This window comes from Vicugna pacos, chromosome 27 (genome assembly GCF_048564905.1).
Source record: "Vicugna pacos chromosome 27, VicPac4, whole genome shotgun sequence".
Classification (NCBI taxonomy): domain Eukaryota; kingdom Metazoa; phylum Chordata; class Mammalia; order Artiodactyla; family Camelidae; genus Vicugna; species Vicugna pacos.
The window spans coordinates 1,216,607-1,243,530 of NC_133013.1; the positions used below are offsets into that span (position 1 = coordinate 1,216,607).

Below are 26,924 nucleotides of genomic sequence, written 5' to 3' on the forward strand. Positions count from 1 at the left end.
CTGCAAGCCTCTATTTCTTACTACAAAAGCAACGTCTACCCAGAGTACAACTGGACGCAGCGGCCCAGGCACATCTCCGTCCCGAGAACAGACGGTCACGGGTTCTGACATTTATCCCACACCAAACAGGTAGACTCAAAGCTGCACAAAGCACACAGGACAAAGCTGGAGGGAGGGCTTTGCCCCTTTCTCAGTTACGAGGATTTCAATGGGCATGCTAAACAGGAGAATCACCTGGCCTCAGCAAGGGAACAAGTCAAATGAGTGACGACACAGGACTCTGCCTCAGTGACCCAGGAGCAACCCCAGGTGCAGGTCGTCAGGAAGGAGTCAGCAGAGCCAGGAGAAGCCAGTGTGGAGCGAGGGCTCACCCTCCGCACGCTATCTCGAGAAACCCACAGCCAAAGTCTGCGGTCCTCGGCTTCTGAGCACTCCCTCGTGGCTTAGGCAGGCACCCGCCAAGGTGACGGGCTCCAGGGACAAGCAGCCCACTGGCCCCTGGGGAGATTGAATTTGAAAGCGAACGACACTCCAGACCCGTCACAGGACACACAGTCTGGAGATGAGGGCGGGAATGGCTTCCGGGAAAACAGGAAGCTCACCTTTCCCAGGACGACGTCCAACGGAGCACGGCCACCCCACTTACCTGGGCCTCCGGGGCCGCCGCAGGCGGGCGGGAGCTGCCGGCCAATGCCGGGGCCGGGCCAGGTCCTACGTGGGCTGAAAACCACAGAAGGGATGGAGGATTAGGCTCGCCTGCGAAGACTTTGCTGAAGCCACACAAAACCTGGTGAGCCTTCCTTCCCCGTATCCCACTCGTCCCCGCATCAGACCGAGTGGGAGACAGGTCTCGTGACCCTGAGGGAGACACCACAGGCCACGGGTTCAGGTGTCTCTTCCATAGCCGATCAACGGCCGTGGAAGGTCAGGGCTCCACACGCTGCAGACAATGGCAGGGGTGGGCTTCTCCTTCGGGGAGCCCGGAACGTGCTCCCTGTTGAAGGCCCGTGTGCAGAACTGACACGCCTGCCTTCTGTCACAGGCCTCTTACTCCGTAGCACTCTACAAGGGACACCTCCTCCCCAGGGCAGGATTGGGGAGGGTAAGACGCGGTCCATCTATAGCGTCCGCTATGGCACCAGGGGAGCACGGCCGAGAGCCCAGTCAGGGTGGCCCATGCCCTGGGAGGGACCTGGAGAGCGATCTGCCCTTCTCCTGCACTGACACAAGGAACAAACAGAGGAATCTACGCTTTCATCTTACCAAGTGGAGCATCCGGTACAGGTGAGCGAGGCTGGACAGGGCCCAATGGGGGCCCAGCTGGTGGTGGCCACACGGGCCGGTCCTTGCAAAGGCCGGGATGCTGCAAGGTAACCTGCAGGGCAGAAGGGAGAGCCGTGTCAGGCGACAGAAACGGAGCGACCACCGACAAATGCCGAAACCCAACGCATCAGCTGTCGGCACCGGGCACCCTCCCCACACCCCGCCGGGTGCCCACCCAGCAGCACAGTGCCCCACGCTCCACCCAGCCCTCTGGGGCCTGCAGCCGGCAGCCCGGGCCGCGCAGCAGGACACGGGGGGACAACAATGGCACCACACGACGACCCGCTGTCGCCCAGTGGACGAAGCCAAGGGTCCTGCCTGCGAGGATGCACACAGAGATTCCAGCACTCTGACAAAAGCAGCGCCTTCACAACAGGCAGCCCCTTTGGGCAGGACAGCCCTCCTCGCCACCACCCCAGCTCCACGGGAGCTGCCCCGGCGCCGACCAGGAACACGCAGAAGGGACGGACGTGAAAAGCTCGTCCTCCACACGTGCAATCAGAGCCGCACCTGGGTCACCGCTCTGCCTCCAGGACCCTGCCTGGCCCTCTCCTCCCCCCCCCCCACGAAGTAATCTCCTAGGACCTGCAGGGGCTTCCCCTGGGCGCAAAGTGCACTGGGGAGCTGGGCACCCCGGAGTCCTGCGGGGGAGCTGCCCAAGTGCTCCTGAAGGGACAACGCTGCCCACAGGAGGTAGTCACGCTCCGCTACAATCACCGCTATCCTCAGGGACGTCTGGGTTTTCAGTGCGCTACGAAGCGCGCACTACTTGTGTCCTTCGGCAAACTCAAATGGGATGTCTGGATCCCACAACTGACACCAAAAGGACCCTACTAGCCCGGGCGCAAAATCCCGCGGCGTGTCATGCTGACGCACAGGAGCAGCTCTGACAGCTTCCAGGGCAGGGCAGGCCCGACCAGGAGCAGGGGTGGGGAGCACGACGGGAGGATGCTGTTGCACGTCGCAATTCCCCTGCAGGGAAGTAGGCCTCTTCACTGCGGGCTCTTTCCCTGCAAGCCTCTATTTCTTACTACAAAAGCAACGTCTACCCAGAGTACAACTGGACGCAGCGGGCCAGGCACATCTCCGTCCCGAGAACAGACGGTCACGGGTTCTGACATTTATCCCACACCAAACAGGTAGACTCAAAGCTGCACAAAGCACACAGGACAAAGCTGGAGGGAGGGCTTTGCCCCTTTCTCAGTTACGAGGATTTCAATGGGCATGCTAAACAGGAGAATCACCTGGCCTCAGCAAGGGAACAAGTCAAACGAGTGACGACACAGGACTCTGCCTCAGTGACCCAGGAGCAACCCCAGGTGCAGGTCGTCAGGAAGGAGTCAGCAGAGCCAGGAGAAGCCAGTGTGGAGCGAGGGCTCACCCTCCGCACGCTATCTCGAGAAACCCACAGCCAAAGTCTGCGGTCCTCGGCTTCTGAGCACTCCCTCGTGGCTTAGGCAGGCACCCGCCAAGGTGACGGGCTCCAGGGACAAGCAGCCCACTGGCCCCTGGGGAGATTGAATTTGAAAGCGAACAACACTCCAGACCCGTCACAGGACACACAGTCTGGAGATGAGGGCGGGAATGGCTTCCGGGAAATCAGGAAGCTCACCTTTCCCAGGATGACGTCCAACGGAGCACGGCCACCCCACTTACCTGGGCCTCCGGGGCCGCCGCAGGCGGGCGGGAGCTGCCGGCCAATGCCGGGGCCGGGCCAGGTCCTACGTGGGCTGAAAACCACAGAAGGGATGGAGGATTAGGCTCGCCTGCGAAGACTTTGCTGAAGCCACACAAAACCTGGTGAGCCTTCCTTCCCCGTATCCCACTCGTCCCCGCATCAGACCGAGTGGGAGACAGGTCTCGTGACCCTGAGGGAGACACCACAGGCCACGGGTTCAGGTGTCTCTTCCATAGCCGATCAACGGCCGTGGAAGGTCAGGGCTCCACACGCTGCAGACAATGGCAGGGGTGGGCTTCTCCTTCGGGGAGCCCGGAACGTGCTCCCTGTTGAAGGCCCGTGTGCAGAACTGACACGCCTGCCTTCTGTCACAGGCCTCTTACTCCGTAGCACTCTACAAGGGACACCTCCTCCCCAGGGCAGGATTGGGGAGGGTAAGACGCGGTCCATCTATAGCGTCCGCTATGGCACCAGGGGAGCACGGCCGAGAGCCCAGTCAGGGTGGCCCATGCCCTGGGAGGGACCTGGAGACCGATCTGCCCTTCTCCTGCACTGACACAAGGAACAAACAGAGGAATCTACGCTTTCATCTTACCAAGTGGAGCATCCGGTACAGGTGAGCGAGGCTGGACAGGGCCCAATGGGGGCCCAGCTGGTGGTGGCCACACGGGCCGGTCCTTGCAAAGGCCGGGATGCTGCAAGGTAACCTGCAGGGCAGAAGGGAGAGCCGTGTCAGGCGACAGAAACGGAGCGACCACCGACAAATGCCGAAACCCAACGCATCAGCTGTCGGCACCGGGCACCCTCCCCACACCCCGCCGGGTGCCCACCCAGCAGCACAGTGCCCCACGCTCCACCCAGCCCTCTGGGGCCTGCAGCCGGCAGCCCGGGCCGCGCAGCAGGACACGGGGGGACAACAATGGCACCACATGACGCCCCCGCTGTCGCCCAGTGGACGAAGCCAAGGGTCCTGCCTGCGAGGATGCACACAGAGCTTCCAGCACTCTGACAAAAGCAGCGCCTTCACAACAGGCAGCCCCTTTGGGCAGGACAGCCCTCCTCGCCACCACCCCAGCTCCACGGGAGGTGGCCCGGCGCTGACCAGGAACACGCAGAAGGGACGGACGTGAAAAGCTCGTCCTCCACACGTGCAATCAGAGCCGCACCTGGGTCACCGCTCTGCCTCCAGGACCCTGCCTGGCCCTCTCCTCCCCCCCCCAAACGAAGTAATCTCCTCCGACCTGCAGGGGCTTCCCCTGGGCGCAAAGTGCACTGGGGAGCTGGGCACCCCGGAGTCCTGCGGGGGAGCTGCCCAAGTGCTCCTGAAGGGACAATGCTGCCCACAGGAGGTAGTCACGCTCCGCTACAATCACCGCTATCCTCAGGGACGTCTGGGTTTTCAGTGCGCTACGAAGCGCGCACTACTTGTGTCCTTCGGCAAACTCAAATGGGATGTCTGGATCCCACAACTGACACCAAAAGGACCCTACTAGCCCGGGCGCAAAATCCCGCGGCGTGTCATGCTGACGCACAGGAGCAGCTCTGACAGCTTCCAGGGCAGGGCAGGCCCGACCAGGCGCAGGGGTGGGGAGCACGACGGGAGGATGCTGCTGCGCGTCGCAATTCCCCTGCAGGGAAGTAGGCCTCTTCACTGCGGGCTCTTTCCCTGCAAGCCTCTATTTCTTACTACAAAAGCAACGTCTACCCAGAGTACAACTGGACGCAGCGGGCCAGGCACATCTCCGTCCCGAGAACAGACGGTCACTGGTTCTGACATTTATCCCACACCAAACAGGTAGACTCAAAGCTGCACAAAGCACACAGGACAAAGCTGGAGGGAGGGCTTTGCCCCTTTCTCAGTTACGAGGATTTCAATGGGCATGCTAAACAGGAGAATCACCTGGCCTCAGCAAGGGAACAAGTCAAACGAGTGACGACACAGGACTCTGCCTCAGTGACCCAGGAGCAACCCCAGGTGCAGGTCGTCAGGAAGGAGTCAGCAGAGCCAGGAGAAGCCAGTGTGGAGCGAGGGCTCACCCTCCGCACGCTATCTCGAGAAACCCACAGCCAAAGTCTGCGGTCCTCGGCTTCTGAGCACTCCCTCGTGGCTTAGGCAGGCACCCGCCAAGGTGACGGGCTCCAGGGACAAGCAGCCCACTGGCCCCTGGGGAGATTGAATTTGAAAGCGAACGACACTCCAGACCCGTCACAGGACACACAGTCTGGAGATGAGGGCGGGAATGGCTTCCGGGAAAACAGGAAGCTCACCTTTCCCAGGACGACGTCCAACGGAGCACGGCCACCCCACTTACCTGGGCCTCCGGGGCCGCCGCAGGCGGGCGGGAGCTGCCGGCCAATGCCGGGGCCGGGCCAGGTCCTACGTGGGCTGAAAACCACAGAAGGGATGGAGGATTAGGCTCGCCTGCGAAGACTTTGCTGAAGCCACACAAAACCTGGTGAGCCTTCCTTCCCCGTATCCCACTCGTCCCCGCATCAGACCGAGTGGGAGACAGGTCTCGTGACCCTGAGGGAGACACCACAGGCCACGGGTTCAGGTGTCTCTTCCATAGCCGATCAACGGCCGTGGAAGGTCAGGGCTCCACACGCTGCAGACAATGGCAGGGGTGGGCTTCTCCTTCGGGGAGCCCGGAACGTGCTCCCTGTTGAAGGCCCGTGTGCAGAACTGACACGCCTGCCTTCTGTCACAGGCCTCTTACTCCGTAGCACTCTACAAGGGACACCTCCTCCCCAGGGCAGGATTGGGGAGGGTAAGACGCGGTCCATCTATAGCGTCCGCTATGGCACCAGGGGAGCACGGCCGAGAGCCCAGTCAGGGTGGCCCATGCCCTGGGAGGGACCTGGAGAGCGATCTGCCCTTCTCCTGCACTGACACAAGGAACAAACAGAGGAATCTACGCTTTCATCTTACCAAGTGGAGCATCCGGTACAGGTGAGCGAGGCTGGACAGGGCCCAATGGGGGCCCAGCTGGTGGTGGCCACACGGGCCGGTCCTTGCAAAGGCCGGAATGCTGCAAGGTAACCTGCAGGGCAGAAGGGAGAGCCGTGTCAGGCGACAGAAACGGAGCGACCACCGACAAATGCCGAAACCCAACGCATCAGCTGTCGGCACCGGGCACCCTCCCCACACCCCGCCGGGTGCCCACCCAGCAGCACAGTGCCCCACGCTCCACCCAGCCCTCTGGGGCCTGCAGCCGGCAGCCCGGGCCGCGCAGCAGGACACGGGGGGACAACAATGGCACCACACGACGACCCGCTGTCGCCCAGTGGACGAAGCCAAGGGTCCTGCCTGCGAGGATGCACACAGAGATTCCAGCACTCTGACAAAAGCAGCGCCTTCACAACAGGCAGCCCCTTTGGGCAGGACAGCCCTCCTCGCCACCACCCCAGCTCCACGGGAGCTGGCCCGGCGCCGACCAGGAACACGCAGAAGGGACGGACGTGAAAAGCTCGTCCTCCAAACGTGCAATCAGAGCCGCACCTGGGTCACCGCTCTGCCTCCAGGACCCTGCCTGGCCCTCTCCTCCCCCCACCCCACGAAGTAATCTCCTAGGACCTGCAGGGGCTTCCCCTGGGCGCAAAGTGCACTGGGGAGCTGGGCACCCCGGAGTCCTGCGGGGGAGCTGCCCAAGTGCTCCTGAAGGGACAACGCTGCCCACAGGAGGTAGTCACGCTCCGCTACAATCACCGCTATCCTCAGGGACGTCTGGGTTTTCAGTGCGCTACGAAGCGTGCACTACTTGTGTCCTTCGGCAAACTCAAATGGGATGTCTGGATCCCACAACTGACACCAAAAGGACCCTACTAGCCCGGGCGCAAAATCCCGCGGCGTGTCATGCTGACGCACAGGAGCAGCTCTGACAGCTTCCAGGGCAGGGCAGGCCCGACCAGGCGCAGGGGTGGGGAGCACGACGGGAGGATGCTGCTGCACGTCGCAATTCCCCTGCAGGGAAGTAGGCCTCTTCACTGCGGGCTCTTTCCCTGCAAGCCTCTATTTCTTACTACAAAAGCAACGTCTACCCAGAGTACAACTGGACGCAGCGGGCCAGGCACATCTCCGTCCCGAGAACAGACGGTCACGGGTTCTGACATTTATCCCACACCAAACAGGTAGACTCAAAGCTGCACAAAGCACACAGGACAAAGCTGGAGGGAGGGCTTTGCCCCTTTCTCAGTTACGAGGATTTCAATGGGCATGCTAAACAGGAGAATCACCTGGCCTCAGCAAGGGAACAAGTCAAACGAGTGACGACACAGGACTCTGCCTCAGTGACCCAGGAGCAACCCCAGGTGCAGGTCGTCAGGAAGGAGTCAGCAGAGCCAGGAGAAGCCAGTGTGGAGCGAGGGCTCACCCTCCGCACGCTATCTCGAGAAACCCACAGCCAAAGTCTGCGGTCCTCGGCTTCTGAGCACTCCCTCGTGGCTTAGGCAGGCACCCGCCAAGGTGACGGGCTCCAGGGACAAGCAGCCCACTGGCCCCTGGGGAGATTGAATTTGAAAGCGAACGACACTCCAGACCCGTCACAGGACACACAGTCTGGAGATGAGGGCGGGAATGGCTTCCGGGAAAACAGGAAGCTCACCTTTCCCAGGACGACGTCCAACGGAGCACGGCCACCCCACTTACCTGGGCCTCCGGGGCCGCCGCAGGCGGGCGGGAGCTGCCGGCCAATGCCGGGGCCGGGCCAGGTCCTACGTGGGCTGAAAACCACAGAAGGGATGGAGGATTAGGCTCGCCTGCGAAGACTTTGCTGAAGCCACACAAAACCTGGTGAGCCTTCCTTCCCCGTATCCCACTCGTCCCCGCATCAGACCGAGTGGGAGACAGGTCTCGTGACCCTGAGGGAGACACCACAGGCCACGGGTTCAGGTGTCTCTTCAATAGCCGATCAACGGCCGTGGAAGGTCAGGGCTCCACACGCTGCAGACAATGGCAGGGGTGGGCTTCTCCTTCGGGGAGCCCGGAACGTGCTCCCTGTTGAAGGCCCGTGTGCAGAACTGACACGCCTGCCTTCTGTCACAGGCCTCTTACTCCGTAGCACTCTACAAGGGACACCTCCTCCCCAGGGCAGGATTGGGGAGGGTAAGACGCGGTCCATCAATTGCGTCCGCTATGGCACCAGGGGAGCACGGCCGAGAGCCCAGTCAGGGTGGCCCATGCCCTGGGAGGGACCTGGAGAGCGATCTGCCCTTCTCCTGCAGTGACGCAAGGAACAAACAGAGGAAATCTACGCTTTCATCTTACCAAGTGGAGCATCCGGTACAGGTGAGCGAGGCTGGACAGGGCCCAATGGGGGCCCAGCTGGTGGTGGCCACACGGGCCGGTCCTTGCAAAGGCCGGGATGCTGCAAGGTAACCTGCAGGGCAGAAGGGAGAGCCGTGTCAGGCGACAGAAACGGAGCGACCACCGACAAATGCCGAAACCCAACGCATCAGCTGTCGGCACCGGGCACCCTCCCCACACCCCGCCGGGTGCCCACCCAGCAGCACAGTGCCCCACGCTCCACCCAGCCCTCTGGGGCCTGCAGCCGGCAGCCCGGGCCGTACAGCAGGACACGGGGGGACAACAATGGCACCACACGACGCCCCCGCTGTCGCCCAGTGGACGAAGCCAAGGGTCCTGCCTGCGAGGATGCACACAGAGCTTCCAGCACTCTGACAAAAGCAGCGCCTTCACAACAGGCAGCCCCTTTGGGCAGGACAGCCCTCCTCGCCACCACCCCAGCTCCATGGGAGCTGGCACGGCGCCGACCAGGAACACGCAGAAGGGACGGACGTGAAAAGCTCGTCCTCCACACGTGCAATCAGAGCCGCACCTGGGTCACCGCTCTGCCTCCAGGACCCTGCCTGGTCCTCTCCTTCCCCCCACAACGAAGTACTCTCCTCCGACCTGCAGGGGCTTCCCCTGGGCGCAAAGTGCACTGGGGAGCTGGGCACCCCGGAGTCCTGCGGGGGAGCTGCCCAAGTGCTCCTGAAGGGACAACGCTGCCCACAGGAGGTAGTCACGCTCCGCTGCAATCACCGCTATCCTCAGGGACGTCTGGGTTTTCAGTGCGCTACGAAGCACACACTTCTTGTGTCCTTCGGCAAACTCAAGTGGGATGTCTGGATCCCACAACTGACACCAAAAGGACCCTACTAGCCCGGGCGCAACATCCCGCGGCGTGTCATGCTGACGCACAGGAGCAGCTCTGACAGCTTCCAGGGCAGGGCAGGCCCGACCAGGCGCAGGGGTGGGGAGCACGACGGGAGGACGCTGCTGCGCGTCGCAATTCCCCTGCAGGGAAGTAGGCCTCTTCACTGCGGGCTCTTTCCCTGCAAGCCTCTATTTCTTACTACAAAAGCAACATCTACCCAGAGTACACCTGGACGCAGCGGGCCAGGCACATCTCCGTCCCGAGAACAGACGGTCACGGGTTCTGACATTTATCCCACACCAAACAGGTAGACTCAAAGCTGCACAAAGCACACAGGACAAAGCTGGAGGGAGGGCTTTGCCCCTTTCTCAGTTACGAGGATTTCAATGGGCATGCTAAACAGGAGAATCACCTGGCCTCAGCAAGGGAACAAGTCAAACGAGTGACGACACAGGACTCTGCCTCAGTGACCCAGGAGCAACCCCAGGTGCAGGTCGTCAGGAAGGAGTCAGCAGAGCCAGGAGAAGCCAGTGTGGAGTGAGGGCTCACCCTCCGCACGCTATCTCGAGAAACCCACAGCCAAAGTCTGCGGTCCTCGGCTTCTGAGCACTCCCTCGTGGCTTAGGCAGGCACCCGCCAAGGTGACGGGCTCCAGGGACAAGCAGCCCACTGGCCCCTGGGGAGATTGAATTTGAAAGCGAACGACACTCCAGACCCGTCACAGGACACACAGTCTGGAGATGAGGGCGGGAATGGCTTCCGGGAAAACAGGAAGCTCACCTTTCCCAGGACGACGTCCAACGGAGCACGGCCACCCCACTTACCTGGGCCTCCGGGGCCGCCGCAGGCGGGCGGGAGCTGCCGGCCAATGCCGGGGCCGGGCCAGGTCCTACGTGGGCTGAAAACCACAGAAGGGATGGAGGATTAGGCTCGCCTGCGAAGACTTTGCTGAAGCCACACAAAACCTGGTGAGCCTTCCTTCCCCGTATCCCACTCGTCCCCGCATCAGACCGAGTGGGAGACAGGTCTCGTGACCCTGAGGGAGACACCACAGGCCACGGGTTCAGGTGTCTCTTCCATAGCCGATCAACGGCCGTGGAAGGTCAGGGCTCCACACGCTGCAGACAATGGCAGGGGTGGGCTTCTCCTTCGGGGAGCCCGGAACGTGCTCCCTGTTGAAGGCCCGTGTGCAGAACTGACACGCCTGCCTTCTGTCACAGGCCTCTTACTCCGTAGCACTCTACAAGAGACACCTCCTCCCCAGGGCAGGATTGGGGAGGGTAAGACGCGGTCCATCAATTGCGTCCGCTATGGCACCAGGGGAGCATGGCCGAGAGCCCAGTCAGGGTGGCCCATGCCCTGGGAGGGACCTGGAGAGCGATCTGCCCTTCTCCTGCAGTGACGCAAGGAACAAACAGAGGAATCTACGCTTTCATCTTACCAAGTGGAGCATCCGGTACAGGTGAGCGAGGCTGGACAGGGCCCAATGGGGGCCCAGCTGGTGGTGGCCACACGGGCCGGTCCTTGCAAAGGCCGGGATGCTGCAAGGTAACCTGCAGGGCAGAAGGGAGAGCCGTGTCAGGCGACAGAAACGGAGCGACCACCGACAAATGCCGAAACCCAACGCATCAGCTGTCGGCACCGGGCACCCTCCCCACACACCGCCGGGTGCCCACCCAGCAGCACAGTGCCCCACGCTCCACCCAGCCCTCTGGGGCCTGCAGCCGGCAGCCCGGGCCGCGCAGCAGGACACGGGGGGACAACAATGGCACCACACGACGCCCCCGCTGTCGCCCAGTGGACGAAGCCAAGGGTCCTGCCTGCGAGGATGCACACAGAGCTTCTAGCACTCTGACAAAAGCAGCGCCTTCACAACAGGCAGCCCCTTTGGGCAGGACAGCCCTCCTCGCCACCACCCCAGCTCCATGGGAGCTGGCACGGCGCCGACCAGGAACACGCAGAAGGGACGGACGTGAAAAGCTCGTCCTCCACACGTGCAATCAGAGCCGCACCTGGGTCACCGCTCTGCCTCCAGGACCCTGCCTGGTCCTCTCCTTCCCCCCACAACGAAGTACTCTCCTCCGACCTGCAGGGGCTTCCCCTGGGCGCAAAGTGCACTGGGGAGCTGGGCACCCCGGAGTCCTGCGGGGGAGCTGCCCAAGTGCTCCTGAAGGGACAACGCTGCCCACAGGAGGTAGTCACGCTCCGCTGCAATCACCGCTATCCTCAGGGACGTCTGGGTTTTCAGTGCGCTACGAAGCACACACTTCTTGTGTCCTTCGGCAAACTCAAGTGGGATGTCTGGATCCCACAACTGACACCAAAAGGACCCTACTAGCCCGGGCGCAACATCCCGCGGCGTGTCATGCTGACGCACAGGAGCAGCTCTGACAGCTTCCAGGGCAGGGCAGGCCCGACCAGGCGCAGGGGTGGGGAGCACGACGGGAGGACGCTGCTGCGCGTCGCAATTCCCCTGCAGGGAAGTAGGCCTCTTCACTGCGGGCTCTTTCCCTGCAAGCCTCTATTTCTTACTACAAAAGCAACATCTACCCAGAGTACACCTGGACGCAGCGGGCCAGGCACATCTCCGTCCCGAGAACAGACGGTCACGGGTTCTGACATTTATCCCACACCAAACAGGTAGACTCAAAGCTGCACAAAGCACACAGGACAAAGCTGGAGGGAGGGCTTTGCCCCTTTCTCAGTTACGAGGATTTCAATGGGCATGCTAAACAGGAGAATCACCTGGCCTCAGCAAGGGAACAAGTCAAACGAGTGACGACACAGGACTCTGCCTCAGTGACCCAGGAGCAACCCCAGGTGCAGGTCGTCAGGAAGGAGTCAGCAGAGCCAGGAGAAGCCAGTGTGGAGTGAGGGCTCACCCTCCGCACGCTATCTCGAGAAACCCACAGCCAAAGTCTGCGGTCCTCGGCTTCTGAGCACTCCCTCGTGGCTTAGGCAGGCACCCGCCAAGGTGACGGGCTCCAGGGACAAGCAGCCCACTGGCCCCTGGGGAGATTGAATTTGAAAGCGAACGACACTCCAGACCCGTCACAGGACACACAGTCTGGAGATGAGGGCGGGAATGGCTTCCGGGAAAACAGGAAGCTCACCTTTCCCAGGACGACGTCCAACGGAGCACGGCCACCCCACTTACCTGGGCCTCCGGGGCCGCCGCAGGCGGGCGGGAGCTGCCGGCCAATGCCGGGGCCGGGCCAGGTCCTACGTGGGCTGAAAACCACAGAAGGGATGGAGGATTAGGCTCGCCTGCGAAGACTTTGCTGAAGCCACACAAAACCTGGTGAGCCTTCCTTCCCCGTATCCCACTCGTCCCCGCATCAGACCGAGTGGGAGACAGGTCTCGTGACCCTGAGGGAGACACCACAGGCCACGGGTTCAGGTGTCTCTTCCATAGCCGATCAACGGCCGTGGAAGGTCAGGGCTCCACACGCTGCAGACAATGGCAGGGGTGGGCTTCTCCTTCGGGGAGCCCGGAACGTGCTCCCTGTTGAAGGCCCGTGTGCAGAACTGACACGCCTGCCTTCTGTCACAGGCCTCTTACTCCGTAGCACTCTACAAGAGACACCTCCTCCCCAGGGCAGGATTGGGGAGGGTAAGACGCGGTCCATCAATTGCGTCCGCTATGGCACCAGGGGAGCATGGCCGAGAGCCCAGTCAGGGTGGCCCATGCCCTGGGAGGGACATGGAGAGCGATCTGCCCTTCTCCTGCAGTGACGCAAGGAACAAACAGAGGAATCTACGCTTTCATCTTACCAAGTGGAGCATCCGGTACAGGTGAGCGAGGCTGGACAGGGCCCAATGGGGGCCCAGCTGGTGGTGGCCACACGGGCCAGTCCTTGCAAAGGCCGGGATGCTGCAAGGTAACCTGCAGGGCAGAAGGGAGAGCCGTGTCAGGCGACAGAAACGGAGCAACCACCGACAAATGCCGAAACCCAACGCATCAGCTGTCGGCACCGGGCACCCTCCCCACACACCGCCGGGTGCCCACCCAGCAGCACAGTGCCCCACGCTCCACCCAGCCCTCTGGGGCCTGCAGCCGGCAGCCCGGGCCGCGCAGCAGGACACGGGGGGACAACAATGGCACCACACGACGCCCCCGCTGTCGCCCAGTGGACGAAGCCAAGGGTCCTGCCTGCGAGGATGCACACAGAGCTTCTAGCACTCTGACAAAAGCAGCGCCTTCACAACAGGCAGCCCCTTTGGGCAGGACAGCCCTCCTCGCCACCACCCCAGCTCCATGGGAGCTGGCACGGCGCCGACCAGGAACACGCAGAAGGGACGGACGTGAAAAGCTCGTCCTCCACACGTGCAATCAGAGCCGCACCTGGGTCACCGCTCTGCCTCCAGGACCCTGCCTGGTCCTCTCCTTCCCCCCCCAACGAAGTACTCTCCTCCGACCTGCAGGGGCTTCCCCTGGGCGCAAAGTGCACTGGGGAGCTGGGCACCCCGGAGTCCTGCGGGGGAGCTGCCCAAGTGCTCCTGAAGGGACATGCTGCCCACAGGAGGTAGTCACGCTCCGCTGCAATCACCGCTATCCTCAGGGACGTCTGGGTTTTCAGTGCGCTACAAAGCACACACTTCTTGTGTCCTTCGGCAAACTCAAGTGGGATGTCTGGATCCCACAACTGACACCAAAAGGACCCTACTAGCCCGGGCGCAAAATCCCGCGGCGTGTCATGCTGACGCACAGGAGCAGCTCTGACAGCTTCCAGGGCAGGGCAGGCCCGACCAGGCGCAGGGGTGGGGAGCACGACGGGAGGACGCTGCTGCGCATCGCAATTCCCCTGCAGGGAAGTAGGCCTCTTCACTGCGGGCTCTTTCCCTGCAAGCCTCTATTTCTTACTACAAAAGCAACATCTACCCAGAGTACACTTGGACGCAGCGGGCCAGGCACATCTCCGTCCCGAGAACAGACGGTCACGGGTTCTGACATTTATCCCACACCAAACAGGTAGAATCAAAGCTGCACAAAGCACACAGGACAAAGCTGGAGGGAGGGCTTTGCCCCTTTCTCAGTTACGAGGATTTCAATGGGCATGCTAAACAGGAGAATCACCTGGCCTCAGCAAGGGAACAAGTCAAACGAGTGACGACACAGGACTCTGCCTCAGTGACCCAGGAGCAACCCCAGGTGCAGGTCGTCAGGAAGGAGTCAGCAGAGCCAGGAGAAGCCAGTGTGGAGTGAGGGCTCACCCTCCGCACGCTATCTCGAGAAACCCACAGCCAAAGTCTGCGGTCCTCGGCTTCTGAGCACTCCCTCGTGGCTTAGGCAGGCACCCGCCAAGGTGACGGGCTCCAGGGACAAGCAGCCCACTGGCCCCTGGGGAGATTGAATTTGAAAGCGAACGACACTCCAGACCCGTCACAGGACACACAGTCTGGAGATGAGGGCGGGAATGGCTTCCGGGAAAACAGGAAGCTCACCTTTCCCAGGACGACGTCCAACGGAGCACGGCCACCCCACTTACCTGGGCCTCCGGGGCCGCCGCAGGCGGGCGGGAGCTGCCGGCCAATGCCGGGGCCGGGCCAGGTCCTACGTGGGCTGAAAACCACAGAAGGGATGGAGGATTAGGCTCGCCTGCGAAGACTTTGCTGAAGCCACACAAAACCTGGTGAGCCTTCCTTCCCCGTATCCCACTCGTCCCCGCATCAGACCGAGTGGGAGACAGGTCTCGTGACCCTGAGGGAGACACCACAGGCCACGGGTTCAGGTGTCTCTTCCATAGCCGATCAACGGCCGTGGAAGGTCAGGGCTCCACACGCTGCAGACAATGGCAGGGGTGGGCTTCTCCTTCGGGGAGCCCGGAACGTGCTCCCTGTTGAAGGCCCGTGTGCAGAACTGACACGCCTGCCTTCTGTCACAGGCCTCTTACTCCGTAGCACTCTACAAGAGACACCTCCTCCCCAGGGCAGGATTGGGGAGGGTAAGACGCGGTCCATCAATTGCGTCCGCTATGGCACCAGGGGAGCATGGCCGAGAGCCCAGTCAGGGTGGCCCATGCCCTGGGAGGGACCTGGAGAGCGATCTGCCCTTCTCCTGCAGTGACGCAAGGAACAAACAGAGGAATCTACGCTTTCATCTTACCAAGTGGAGCATCCGGTACAGGTGAGCGAGGCTGGACAGGGCCCAATGGGGGCCCAGCTGGTGGTGGCCACACGGGCCGGTCCTTGCAAAGGCCGGGATGCTGCAAGGTAACCTGCAGGGCAGAAGGGAGAGCCGTGTCAGGCGACAGAAACGGAGCAACCACCGACAAATGCCGAAACCCAACGCATCAGCTGTCGGCACCGGGCACCCTCCCCACACACCGCCGGGTGCCCACCCAGCAGCACAGTGCCCCACGCTCCACCCAGCCCTCTGGGGCCTGCAGCCGGCAGCCCGGGCCACGCAGCAGGACACGGGGGGACAACAATGGCACCACACAACGCCCCCGCTGTCGCCCAGTGGACGAAGCCAAGGGTCCTGCCTGCGAGGATGCACACAGAGCTTCTAGCACTCTGACAAAAGCAGCGCCTTCACAACAGGCAGCCCCTTTGGGCAGGACAGCCCTCCTCGCCACCACCCCAGCTCCATGGGAGCTGGCACGGCGCCGACCAGGAACACGCAGAAGGGACGGACGTGAAAAGCTCGTCCTCCACACGTGCAATCAGAGCCGCACCTGGGTCACCGCTCTGCCTCCAGGACCCTGCCTGGTCCTCTCCTTCCCCCCCCAACGAAGTACTCTCCTCCGACCTGCAGGGGCTTCCCCTGGGCGCAAAGTGCACTGGGGAGCTGGGCACCCCGGAGTCCTGCGGGGGAGCTGCCCAAGTGCTCCTGAAGGGACAACGCTGCCCACAGGAGGTAGTCACGCTCCGCTGCAATCACCGCTATCCTCAGGGACGTCTGGGTTTTCAGTGCGCTACGAAGCACACACTTCTTGTGTCCTTCGGCAAACTCAAGTGGGATGTCTGGATCCCACAACTGACACCAAAAGGACCCTACTAGCCCGGGCGCAAAATCCCGCGGCGTGTCATGCTGACGCACAGGAGCAGCTCTGACAGCTTCCAGGGCAGGGCAGGCCCGACCAGGCGCAGGGGTGGGGAGCACGACGGGAGGATGCTGCTGCACGTCGCAATTCCCCTGCAGGGAAGTAGGCCTCTTCACTGCGGGCTCTTTCCCTGCAAGCCTCTATTTCTTACTACAAAAGCAACGTCTACCCAGAGTACAACTGGACGCAGCGGGCCAGGCACATCTCCGTCCCGAGAACAGACGGTCACGGGTTCTGACATTTATCCCACACCAAACAGGTAGACTCAAAGCTGCACAAAGCACACAGGACAAAGCTGGAGGGAGGGCTTTGCCCCTTTCTCAGTTACGAGGATTTCAATGGGCATGCTAAACAGGAGAATCACCTGGCCTCAGCAAGGGAACAAGTCAAACGAGTGACGACACAGGACTCTGCCTCAGTGACCCAGGAGCAACCCCAGGTGCAGGTCGTCAGGAAGGAGTCAGCAGAGCCAGGAGAAGCCAGTGTGGAGCGAGGGCTCACCCTCCGCACGCTATCTCGAGAAACCCACAGCCAAAGTCTGCGGTCCTCGGCTTCTGAGCACTCCCTCGTGGCTTAGGCAGGCACCCGCCAAGGTGACGGGCTCCAGGGACAAGCAGCCCACTGGCCCCTGGGGAGATTGAATTTGAAAGCGAACGACACTCCAGACCCGTCACAGGACACACAGTCTGGAGATGAGGGCGGGAATGGCTTCCGGGAAACAGGAAGCTCACCTTTCCCAGGACGAAGTCCAACGGAGAACGGTCACCCCACTTACCTGGGCCTCCGGGGCCGCCGCAGGCGGGCGGGAGCTGCCGGCCAATGCCGGGGCCGGGCCAGGTCCTACGTGGGCTGAAAACCACAGAAGGGATGGAGGATTAGGCTCGCCTGTGAAGACTTTGCTGAAGCCACACAAAACCTGGTGAGCCTTCCTTCCCCGTATCCCACTCGTTCCCACATCACAAATATAGGATTGTAAGTGTCCTGACTCTTCAGGAAGAGACTATATTTCTCTAGTTTTGTGTTTTGGGAATTATCATCAGCTGTGTAAGTTCACGGCTTAAATTAGTTGGAGAAATCATTAGCGGTGCTTCATCCGTCAGAGAGCCCAGATCATGGTGTATGTTGAAGATACGTAGTAGTGATGTTTTTGCCTTCTGTCAGACCTTTTCTCTGTAAGATACTCCTCGTTCTAGGTCATGATTGGGAAATGACATGGCTATGAAATAAATGTGTATCCTAATTACCTAAAAGAACGTTACAATTTACTCAATCTGATTTTTCCAGGCATTGGAAATTCTTGGCTTGGCATCTTCCATTCTTCTGCAGAGACTCAACAAGAAAATAGACATATGCTTTCATCTTACCAATGACTGGAGATACAGGTTGTGGATAAGGTCCTAGAAGGCACGTGGGTCGTCTAGGTGCCAGTGCCCTGTATCTAATGAATGGTTCTGGTGGACATCCCCAGGGGTAGAAATCTTCCCATGGTGCTGGGATAGTTCTGGGGCCTCTTCTAGGCCCATAGTCCTGCAGAACAAGAGATGCAGTTTTTAAATATATCAGTATTATTCGAAAAGAGAGAAACACCAACTGGAACAGGAATAGTCCCCAACACCTTCAAATGCACCAGGGTTCTATAGAACAGCATCAGTGCCAGAAATCTCTTGTCTCCTGTGTCGCCGTGTGAGCTTATGGACGTTTTAGGCCCAGCAGTAAGCCACTGCCAGTGTCTGGAAATGTAGGGAGGAAAGGGGCTGGTCCTGGGGCATCACAGAGACAAGCATGCTTCTACCCCTAGTGCCACTCTCCACTCAGCCCTTCACCAGCACAAAAGCCCCTTGTTTACATATTATGAGCAGAGAGAATGAGAGAGAATGGTGGTTTTAGGTGTTACCTTTAAGTCTTTAATTCATTTCAAGTCAACCCCCTTGAAGAGCATGTGACAGGGATTTAAGCCTTTTACACGGGAGCATCCTATTTTCCCAGCACCATTTATTTCAGACACTGCCTTTTCTCCATTTAGTACTGTTGGCTCCCTTGTCAAATGTCAATTGACTGTATTTGCGTGGGTGTATTTCTGGGCCCTTGAGCGTGTTACATTGGTGTTGAGTCTGTTTTCATGCCAGTTCTGATACCTATAGTTTTATGATACAGCTTGAAATCCAGAGTAGTGGTGCCCCCACTGTGTTTTCTTTCTCAGGGAGACTGCTTTGGCTCTCCAGTAGAGAATTCATGTAACTATTTAGAGTGTTTTTCCTACTTTTATAAAAACATGAAAGTTTCCACCAAAGATGACCAGCTGTGTGTTGAGGCCTTGGGGAAGATCCAGCAAAGAGTTTGCTTTTGAAAAGTAAATGACACAGCAGACCCATCACGGAACACACAATCCAGATGCAAGGCAGGAGAGGGCGATTGGAAAGACAGCAGATATCTCCAGAGATCAAATCCCAACACAAAGTGATCACTCTGACACAACTGGAAACAAATCACTTACCTGTGTCTCCTCGGCCTCCTGAGCACGGAAGTCGCTGCCGTTCCTCACAGGGGCGCCACCAGGCCCTGAGGCTGTAAAGGGAGAGCAGCGCTGAGGGCGGGTCCTCTCTGACAGAGGCCGTGGGGGGAAGCATGAGCCGTCCATGCCCTCCCCCAGGAGCTGTCACTCCTGCCCACGCCCCGGGCTCCGTACAGAGGCCGCAGGTCCCCCTCATGTCTCAGGTGACCCCGAGGACGAGGAGAGGCTGGACCCCTGACCCGTGATGAGGACACCACAGAGCCCTGGTTCAGGTGTTTTCATAGCTAATCACCCTGGATGGGAGCTCAGGGCTCAGATCCCTGGAAATCAACACTAACACAGGTGGCTCACAATGCAGTTCAGGGGAAACCAGTCTCTGCACAGGCTACATATTAAAGTGAGAAGTGTCTTTCATAGAAACAGCATAACAACCCCTGACCATGAGCTGCACCTCTCCCTCCTCAGCCCGCTGGTAAGCTGTTACAATCCTCGTCCGATAGGACATGTCTTGTACAAGTGACTGCGTGTTATGTAAACACTTATGAAACAAGTAGCCTTAGAAAGACTAATATTGTAATAATCAGCAGAAGAACGGTGAATTACACGGAGAACCTGTTGGAAGACTTTAGAGTTACACGTGTGACTCTAGAAGAGGGAGACTACGTAGTCATGTCACTTCCTAGCGGGCTACTCTAGGTCACCGTGCAACATTCCTTATAGGAACGAAGGGACCTGCATAATTAGTAAAGAAATGCCTGCTGTCTTAAAGCAGATCTTGAATAGAATATTTATCCACCAAGGCAAATGAAGAAAAATTTTTTCTCATCAGGACATACTGCCTTCATTCCAAAACTCTGTGCATGTTATTTTTCTCAACTACAAGGAGAAAGCAGCCTTCAACACCGTGTCCAGGCTGGAAGAGAGTGCTGACACTCATGTCTTCTAGCACACAGAAAGCAGCCATGCCAGCCAACCAAGGGCCTGGAGGGTGGCCCACAGTCCCTGGAGGGGCATGAGCTCCACTGCTCACAGGAGACAGAGCCCTGCTGGCTGGCAGCACGTGAAGAAAACATCTTGTCACCCAGCTGAGAACCTGCCCCCTGTGGTGAGTGTGTGGTGTGGTGTCCAGGAAACCCAGCAATCACCCACGGGGACAAGAAGCCCACTTGGAGGCTTTTGCAGCAGAAATGAAGCTGCTGCAGTTCACAGTGTGCTCCTTACGTCTCAGGGAAGGATGCAGCCTGTACGGTCCTCCTGGGGTGGGCTCCTGCCTCATGTACTTCTCTGCCTGCCTCTGTATGCAGATTGCATCCAATCTTAAAGACACAGAAAGAATGGCTTCAATGAGAATTACATCATCAACCCCTCTTCTAGACACAAAACAGCCAATCCTTAAAAATCTCAGAACGCCCTTAAAAATGTGTGAAAATTCTGTACCTCTGTTTCAGGTGGGCGGCCTCCCTTCTAAGCTCAGTGTTTTCCCTCTCCAGCTCCCGAGCCCTGATCTGTGGGGGAAAACACATCGATGTTCAGCTGTGGCAGACTGTGCACAAAGGGAAGGAAGGAAACAAATTCTTACCCAGTTGTCTTGGGACTTCTTCTTGGCACGAGTGATCTGAAAAAGTCAACACATCAAGAAACACCCCATGGCAAGTGGTTCTCAGGACCACAGTAACCGTCTGCTTCAGGTGCTGAGGACTCCGTGTGTCAGGAGGAAGGCAGGTTACCTGGAGTCTCAAGGCGATGTCTGCTCCCTGCATCTGCCTGTGACATTCCTCAAGCCTTCTCCTACGAGTTACAAATTGTTTCATAAGAGAAAACACAATGCTGGGCATGCTGTTAAATAACTTGCTCCAGTCCATGTTATCTGCACTGCACACTCACATACAAGACACACTGCGCACACACACACTCACACACAGTATCTCATCACGTTATCTGCAATGCACACTCCACACATCATCTCACCACACAAGACACACTGCACACTCACACACAGTAACTCACGTTATCTGCACTGCACACTCACACACAGTATCACCACACAAGACACACTGCACACGGCTGTAGAAGCACATCAGGTTCAAAGCTATCACTGCAGTCACTCCTTCTGTCACTATTATTTTACGTCTGCCAGGTTCTGCGCTGACACAATTTCCTTTCCCGTTCTCAACACTTCCCTCACTTATCCTGTGTTGAGTATCTTTCATCATAAACCTTGAATCTTCTTTTCCTTACATCCTTATCCTATTTCTCAGGCTTACAAGTGGGTCTCTCCAGTGACATGGTCATATTTATTGGTCCAACTGATGCTACACCAAACTGCTTACCTCAGGTTGAGAACAATTTATAGCACCTTCAGAAACATCTCTGTGAACTGTCTTTCCACTCACTCAGTCTGGCCAGCATTAAGACCAGGAAATTCTTAGTAACTTAATACTTTTTAAAGTTAAACCTTTAATTTAACATGTGTAAAACTTAACATTTTTTCTTCTGTGTGAAGTATCTATACAAATCTCTTCTAAACATGTGTTTTGGTCTGTGTGTGATATTGTGCCTGAACACTTTAGAAAAGTTTTTAAAAACCCAACAGTGGTGTCGGCGCCGCAGGTGCACAGGAGCTGAACTCACTTGTACTGTCGTGTCTCGTCTTCAGCCAGTTTTGCCTTCTCCTCTGCTGCCAATAGCTGCTGCTTCTCCACCAGCTCAAATCCTTTCATGTCCACCTTCCTGAGAGGGGAAAGAAACTCTGCAAAATTCTGCCAGTTTCCCTCCCAGAAATTGGAGGGGAACAATTCAATGTTCCTTTTGCCCTTCCCCATAAGTGCTCAGACTGACAGATACAGAGGAAAGAATTAAAGGCCCCCACTAATACATATGAAAAAGCTACACTCAGGCCTCTGGCAAGTGTTTGGTATCTGGCCTTCCCTTCAGCGTCCCCACACCTATTCTAATCTGTGCATAAAGTAAACACACAGGAAAAGCCCACATGAGGTGCACTCTGCGCCCCTCCTTGGCTCAGGCTCCTGTGACGGGGACAGCGCGAGTTCACGTTTCAATGTGGGACTCAGGGTCTGACCAAGTCTTCACTACCAAACACATTAGGGTGAAGCAAGCGTTCATGACTTGTTTGATTTCTCCCACAGAGAGCCCTGATTTCAGTCAAAGCTTGGGGCAAACCTGGTTTTTCAGGGAATATGAGAAAATGTTTGGTTTTGAATGTGGGCTAATGGGTGTGATGTCCATGACCTCTCCCTGAGAATGACAGGAACTCTGTACAAATTATGAAATCCATGCTCAAATGTACCAAATTGCTAACAAGCCAGGAAGGAACATGAGGCCAAAACTGCAGGGGAAGCCACTGAGATGCAGAGCAGTCCGGCAGCTGGTGCCCCCCCCACATGGGCACCACAGTCAGATGGCTGGAGCTCGCAGCCTGTCAGCGCAGGCAATCCCTAGTGACACCTGCAGGCCTTAGCTGGGATCCATCAGAGCTACATGCCAGGAATAAAGCTGGACAGCAGACACACTGGCCTCAGGAGGGCTGGCTGCACTGACTGATCTCAGCTGCTAACTGGGTTAACAGGATGTAGCACTGCTGGTACCCTGATCACCTGCCAGCTGTCACGCCCACCTTCTCTGCAGCAAATTAACCTCACACCAGGCCTCAAATTTTCTCTATTTTCTACCCCATATCTAGAGTTCAGTAAATATGATAGGCACATGGCAGGTCATGACAGTATGATGCAGTTGAAACCTAAGGACAATAAAAATGGATCTGGGGGATCTAGATAATGAAGTGACTAAATCTGGCCCAAGAACCCGCTAAGATCTCAAACTAAATACAACAAGAACTCTGGTAACCAGTCAGAACGAACAGAAGCAGCAGGTTACAGAAATCAAGGCAGAAAAGTCAACACAAATCTGTGCTGGCTGAATGTGGTAAAGGAAATATGGTGGTTAAGTATTCGGAAATATAATATCTACGTGATTTCACACATCCATCCACACATTTGTCATAATTAACATGGGAACATCTTACTCTTCAACGTGCCCGTCTGTCTGTCCAGAAGTATCTTTAGGGAAACGTATTCTCCGCTCCAGCCTCTGGAAATTGGCTTCCTCTCCTGTCACAGATCCCGATGTGGCATGGTGGTCTTGCATTTTCTTTTCAAGTTCTGTGAACATGAGACAGTTTGTCTTTGTATGTGCACTCAACAGCTTGGCTGTGCTGGGCAGTGGAGAAAGGAGAGAATCCTGAATGCAGGAACCCATTTTTTACCTTCCCAGTGTAAACTCATGTCTACTATAGGTGTGTCTCATTTTATTGTCCTTCCCAATAATGCATTTTTTAAAACAAATTGAAGACCTGTAGCAACCCTGAGTCCAGCAATTTTATCGGTGACTATTTTTTCTGACAGCATTTGCTCATTTCTTATCTCTGTGTCACACTTTGGTAATTCTTGAAATACTTCATTCTTTATCATTTTCATTAAAATAGGCATGACATTCTTTTAAGGCAAAGCCTAAGCCAGTGGAAGTCCCTAATTCTCAGCAATTCTGCAAGCCTGAGAGATGAAGAGGCTACAAAAGGAAACTCTGAAGCCAGCAGGGATTGGTCCATGAAGTTTAAGGCAAGATTCCATCTCCACTGCATACCTGTGCAAGGTAAAGCAGGAAGAGCTAAACCAGACGCTGCTGCACGTTCTCTAGGAGATGAAGCTAAGACAGCTAATAATGAAGGTGGATACACTAAACAACAGATTTTCAATGCAGAGAACTGCAAGGGGAAGCCATCCAGCACTTTCATAGCTGGAGAGGAGAAGTCAGTGCCTGGCATCAAAGCTTCAATGGACAGGCTGATTTTCTTGTTAGGGGCTAATGCAGCTGATGGTTGTAAAGTTGAAGCCAATGCTCATTTAACATTATGAAAATCCTCTGTCCCATGAGAATCATGGGAAATCTATCTGTGCTCTATAAATGGAATAAAGCCTGGATGACAGCACATCTGTTTACAACATGAATATTTTAGCCCACTGTTGAGAACTAATACTCAGAAAAAAAAATTCTTTCAAAATATTACTGCTCATGGACAATGCACCAGGTCACCCACGAGCTCTGATGGAGACATATGAGATGAGTGCTGTTTCCATGCTTAATATGACATCCATTCTGGAGCCCATGGATCAGGAGTAATTATGACTTTCAAGTCTTATTTAAAATACATTTTGGAAGGCTTTAGCTGCCACAGACAGTGATACGACTGATGGGTCTGGGTAAATAAATGGAAAACTTTCTGGAAAGGATTCAGCATTTTAGGTGCCATTAAGAACATTCATGATTCATGAGAAGAAGTCAAAATATCAACAACCAGGGTTTGGACGGAATTGATTCCAGTCTTGATGTGTGACTTTGAGGGGCTCAAGACTTCAGTGCAGGAAGGAACTGCAGATGTGCTGAAAACAGCAGGAGAACTAGAGTTAGAAGTGGAGCCTGAAGACGTGACTGAATGGCTGCAGTCTCATGATAAATGTGCATGAATGAGGAGCTGTTTCTTATGGACGAGCAAAGAAGTTGTTTTCTTGAGATGGACTCTACTGGTGAAGATGCCGTGAAGAAGGTTGAAATAACAAAGGACTTATAAGAGTGCACAAACTTAGCTGAGAAACTACCACAGGGTTTGAGAGGATTGACTCCAATTTGTAAAGAAGTCCTCCTGTGTGTAAAATGTATCAAATAGCACTTCCTGCTACAGAGGACTTGCTCCTGAAAGGGAGAGTTAATCCTGTGACAAACTTCATTGTGGTCTTACTTTAAGAAATTGCAAAAAGCCACACCAATCTTCAGCAACCACCACAATGATCGGTCAGCAGTCATTATCAATTCCAGACCATCCACCAAAATGACTGTAACTCAATAAAAAAAAAAGTTTAAAAAAAAGACCATCCACCAACAAAAAGATAACACCTCACTGGAGGCTCAGATGATGGCTAGTAGCTTTTAGTAATAAAGTATATTTTCATTAAGTTACGAACATTGGGGGTTTTAGACACAGTGGTGTTGCTCACTTAATAGACTACAGTATAATGTACATTTGATTCTCTTTACTATGATATTAACTTTATTCTAGGGGTCTAGAACTGAAGCCATAACATCTCCCGGAAGCCTGCATATGAGGTTTGCTTCCCAACAAGCAACATACCTTCCAGGCTGCAGTCCTCAGTTGTCTCGGCTCTCTGCATCATATCCTCAGATCTGGTCTTCAAAACACGTGGCTGCAAGACATGTGAGAAAAGACGTTCAAGAAGTACTGCTCCACAGCAACGTGAACGTACTTAACGTGAGAGGATCGTACACTTGGAATCAGCTAAGATGGGCCATCTGCTTTATGTGTGTCACAGCACAATTAGACACTGACACAGTGATGCTCAGTTCTCTTGAGTTAAGTACCTCTGGGGTTGAGTAACGTCTCTTACTCTCTTCTTGCTGCTGAGCTGAACATCCTCCTGCACATGCATTTCTTCAGATTTCACTGTGGCTTCACAGACATGAGATTTATTAAGAGCAATTTCAACCTAAAACTCTCTCATTGATGACTAAATCCCAAGAAAAGTAACTTGAATAGACATCAACATTTAATCTTCTAAGGCATGAGATTGTTGTTCTTTGTGAAAGCTCATGTGTACAGTGGAAATCCTGCTGCAACTGGAGGCATTTACCTCAGATTCCTGAAGTGTTCATTGAAACAGCACCTTTCAAGGTCTCTGGAGACGTTCTTTTTTTCCAGTATCTTCACACAGGACAGAATTAAAGCATGTACTATGATTTCAATGAAAACTCAGGGTGATATGCTTAAAAAGTGTAACTTTTTTTCCCAAAAACAAAGTATTTTGTTAACTGCAAAACAAACCATAGAAAATAAATATATTAGCCCTGGTGCACGTCCAAAGACTTTGGTGAGCATTCTCTCCAGAAGATATTAAGGCAGTGAAATGATTCTGAACATACAAGTTTTATAAAGAAAGCAAGTGTCATACGTTCCCTTACACATGCTTGAAAGCATCTGGGACTTTCCCTGAGTTTCAGTTTGGGGCTGAAGACAGTGCTCCGTTTGAGAGTTTACAGCAGACAGGGCCTCTCCTCCGAGTTCTAGCACCGGGCGTCCTAGCAGCTCGTTCTGACACGCTGCGTCTTGCATTTCCTTCCTCAGCGGGTCCTCTTCCACTGCCAGCCTGCCAAGCTCTTCCAGCAAGTCTTGGTTTGTTCTGATGGGCACTTGCTTCTCTTCAACCCTTTTGGAATCCTGTCCCTTCTCAGCCAGTACCCACAGCCACCCCTAAGTTTCCTGTGATGGCAGCTGATCCAGGCTGGGCCCAGGACAGATGTCAAGCCCACGAAGAAATGTGGAAAGAAGAGACCTCCAGGCACAGATATTTCCTCGCCTCCACAGACTTCCTCCTCACTGGACAATGGAGGGCATGACTGGACGACAAGGGGAAGCAAGGGTGGGAAACTGCTCATGTCAAAGAGCTCACAAATGAGCATCCCGAGTGAAATATAAACAAAGTTTACCCAAATTCATGTGGAAAATTCTCTGTTTAACATCAACAGGGCAAGGGGCTGTACAACTCAGCTAGTAACTTCCTTCACCTCTCAGGTATTTCCTGGCATTTTCCATGTATCTTGGAGGGCAGTGTGAGTGGTGAGAAAACTCTCTAGGTTGTGAAAATAAGACATATTTCCTAGTCTCCGAAATAGGAGAAGTCACAGAGGTTTTAGTCCATGAAATTCTGGGTCATTGTTCACAGGGAGGTTCTGCTCCTGGGCTCTCACACTCTGCTGTGGCCAAAAAACAGGAGGAGTGGGAGCACGCATCTCACCCAGCTGTGGTCAATGTCGCAGCCAAGCTCTTACCAAGTGTGGGCTCTTAGCGTTCTGGTCCCTCGCTGCCTGCAGCTTAGCTCGAGCAATCTGAATGGTGTCATTCAAATACTCACTCTTCCTCTCAATGATTTTCAAGTTCTCCTTCAATGAAACACTGAATTAGTAACAATTACTTATTACTTTCAATTCTGTTTTCAGAACGTAATCTAGGAGAAGAAGAGGCTTGTACCTTAAACTTCAGTGCTTCCTCAGAGAGCATCTTCTTTTGCCTAATGGCCTCTAAGCATTTCTTTGTGTTGTTGGTCTATGCAAATACGTAATGAAGG

The 26,924-nt window shown here is 56.0% G+C and overlaps 1 protein-coding gene across 1 annotated transcript in view; it reads right to left on the minus strand.

Annotated features, from left to right (window-relative positions):
* Nucleotides 1-26,924, minus strand: part of LOC116279800 (uncharacterized) — a 97,195-nt gene that overhangs the window by 31,732 nt on the left and 38,539 nt on the right. The window contains exons 9-34 of the mRNA XM_072950622.1: nt 26,828-26,902; nt 26,629-26,739; nt 24,917-24,989; nt 22,757-22,892; nt 21,346-21,444; nt 20,442-20,502; nt 20,294-20,329; nt 20,152-20,219; nt 19,936-20,030; nt 18,697-18,767; nt 17,567-17,729; nt 16,978-17,051; nt 15,263-15,374; nt 14,646-14,719; nt 12,931-13,042; nt 12,314-12,387; nt 10,598-10,709; nt 9,981-10,054; nt 8,265-8,376; nt 7,643-7,720; nt 5,931-6,042; nt 5,314-5,387; nt 3,597-3,708; nt 2,980-3,053; nt 1,264-1,375; nt 647-720 (exon numbers count right to left, since the gene is read on the minus strand). Of these exons, the coding sequence (XP_072806723.1) occupies nt 647-720; nt 1,264-1,375; nt 2,980-3,053; nt 3,597-3,708; nt 5,314-5,387; nt 5,931-6,042; nt 7,643-7,720; nt 8,265-8,376; nt 9,981-10,054; nt 10,598-10,709; nt 12,314-12,387; nt 12,931-13,042; nt 14,646-14,719; nt 15,263-15,374; nt 16,978-17,051; nt 17,567-17,729; nt 18,697-18,767; nt 19,936-20,030; nt 20,152-20,219; nt 20,294-20,329; nt 20,442-20,502; nt 21,346-21,444; nt 22,757-22,892; nt 24,917-24,989; nt 26,629-26,739; nt 26,828-26,902 (2,368 nt within the window). The remainder of the gene's footprint in view (nt 1-646; nt 721-1,263; nt 1,376-2,979; nt 3,054-3,596; nt 3,709-5,313; nt 5,388-5,930; nt 6,043-7,642; nt 7,721-8,264; nt 8,377-9,980; nt 10,055-10,597; nt 10,710-12,313; nt 12,388-12,930; nt 13,043-14,645; nt 14,720-15,262; nt 15,375-16,977; nt 17,052-17,566; nt 17,730-18,696; nt 18,768-19,935; nt 20,031-20,151; nt 20,220-20,293; nt 20,330-20,441; nt 20,503-21,345; nt 21,445-22,756; nt 22,893-24,916; nt 24,990-26,628; nt 26,740-26,827; nt 26,903-26,924) is intronic.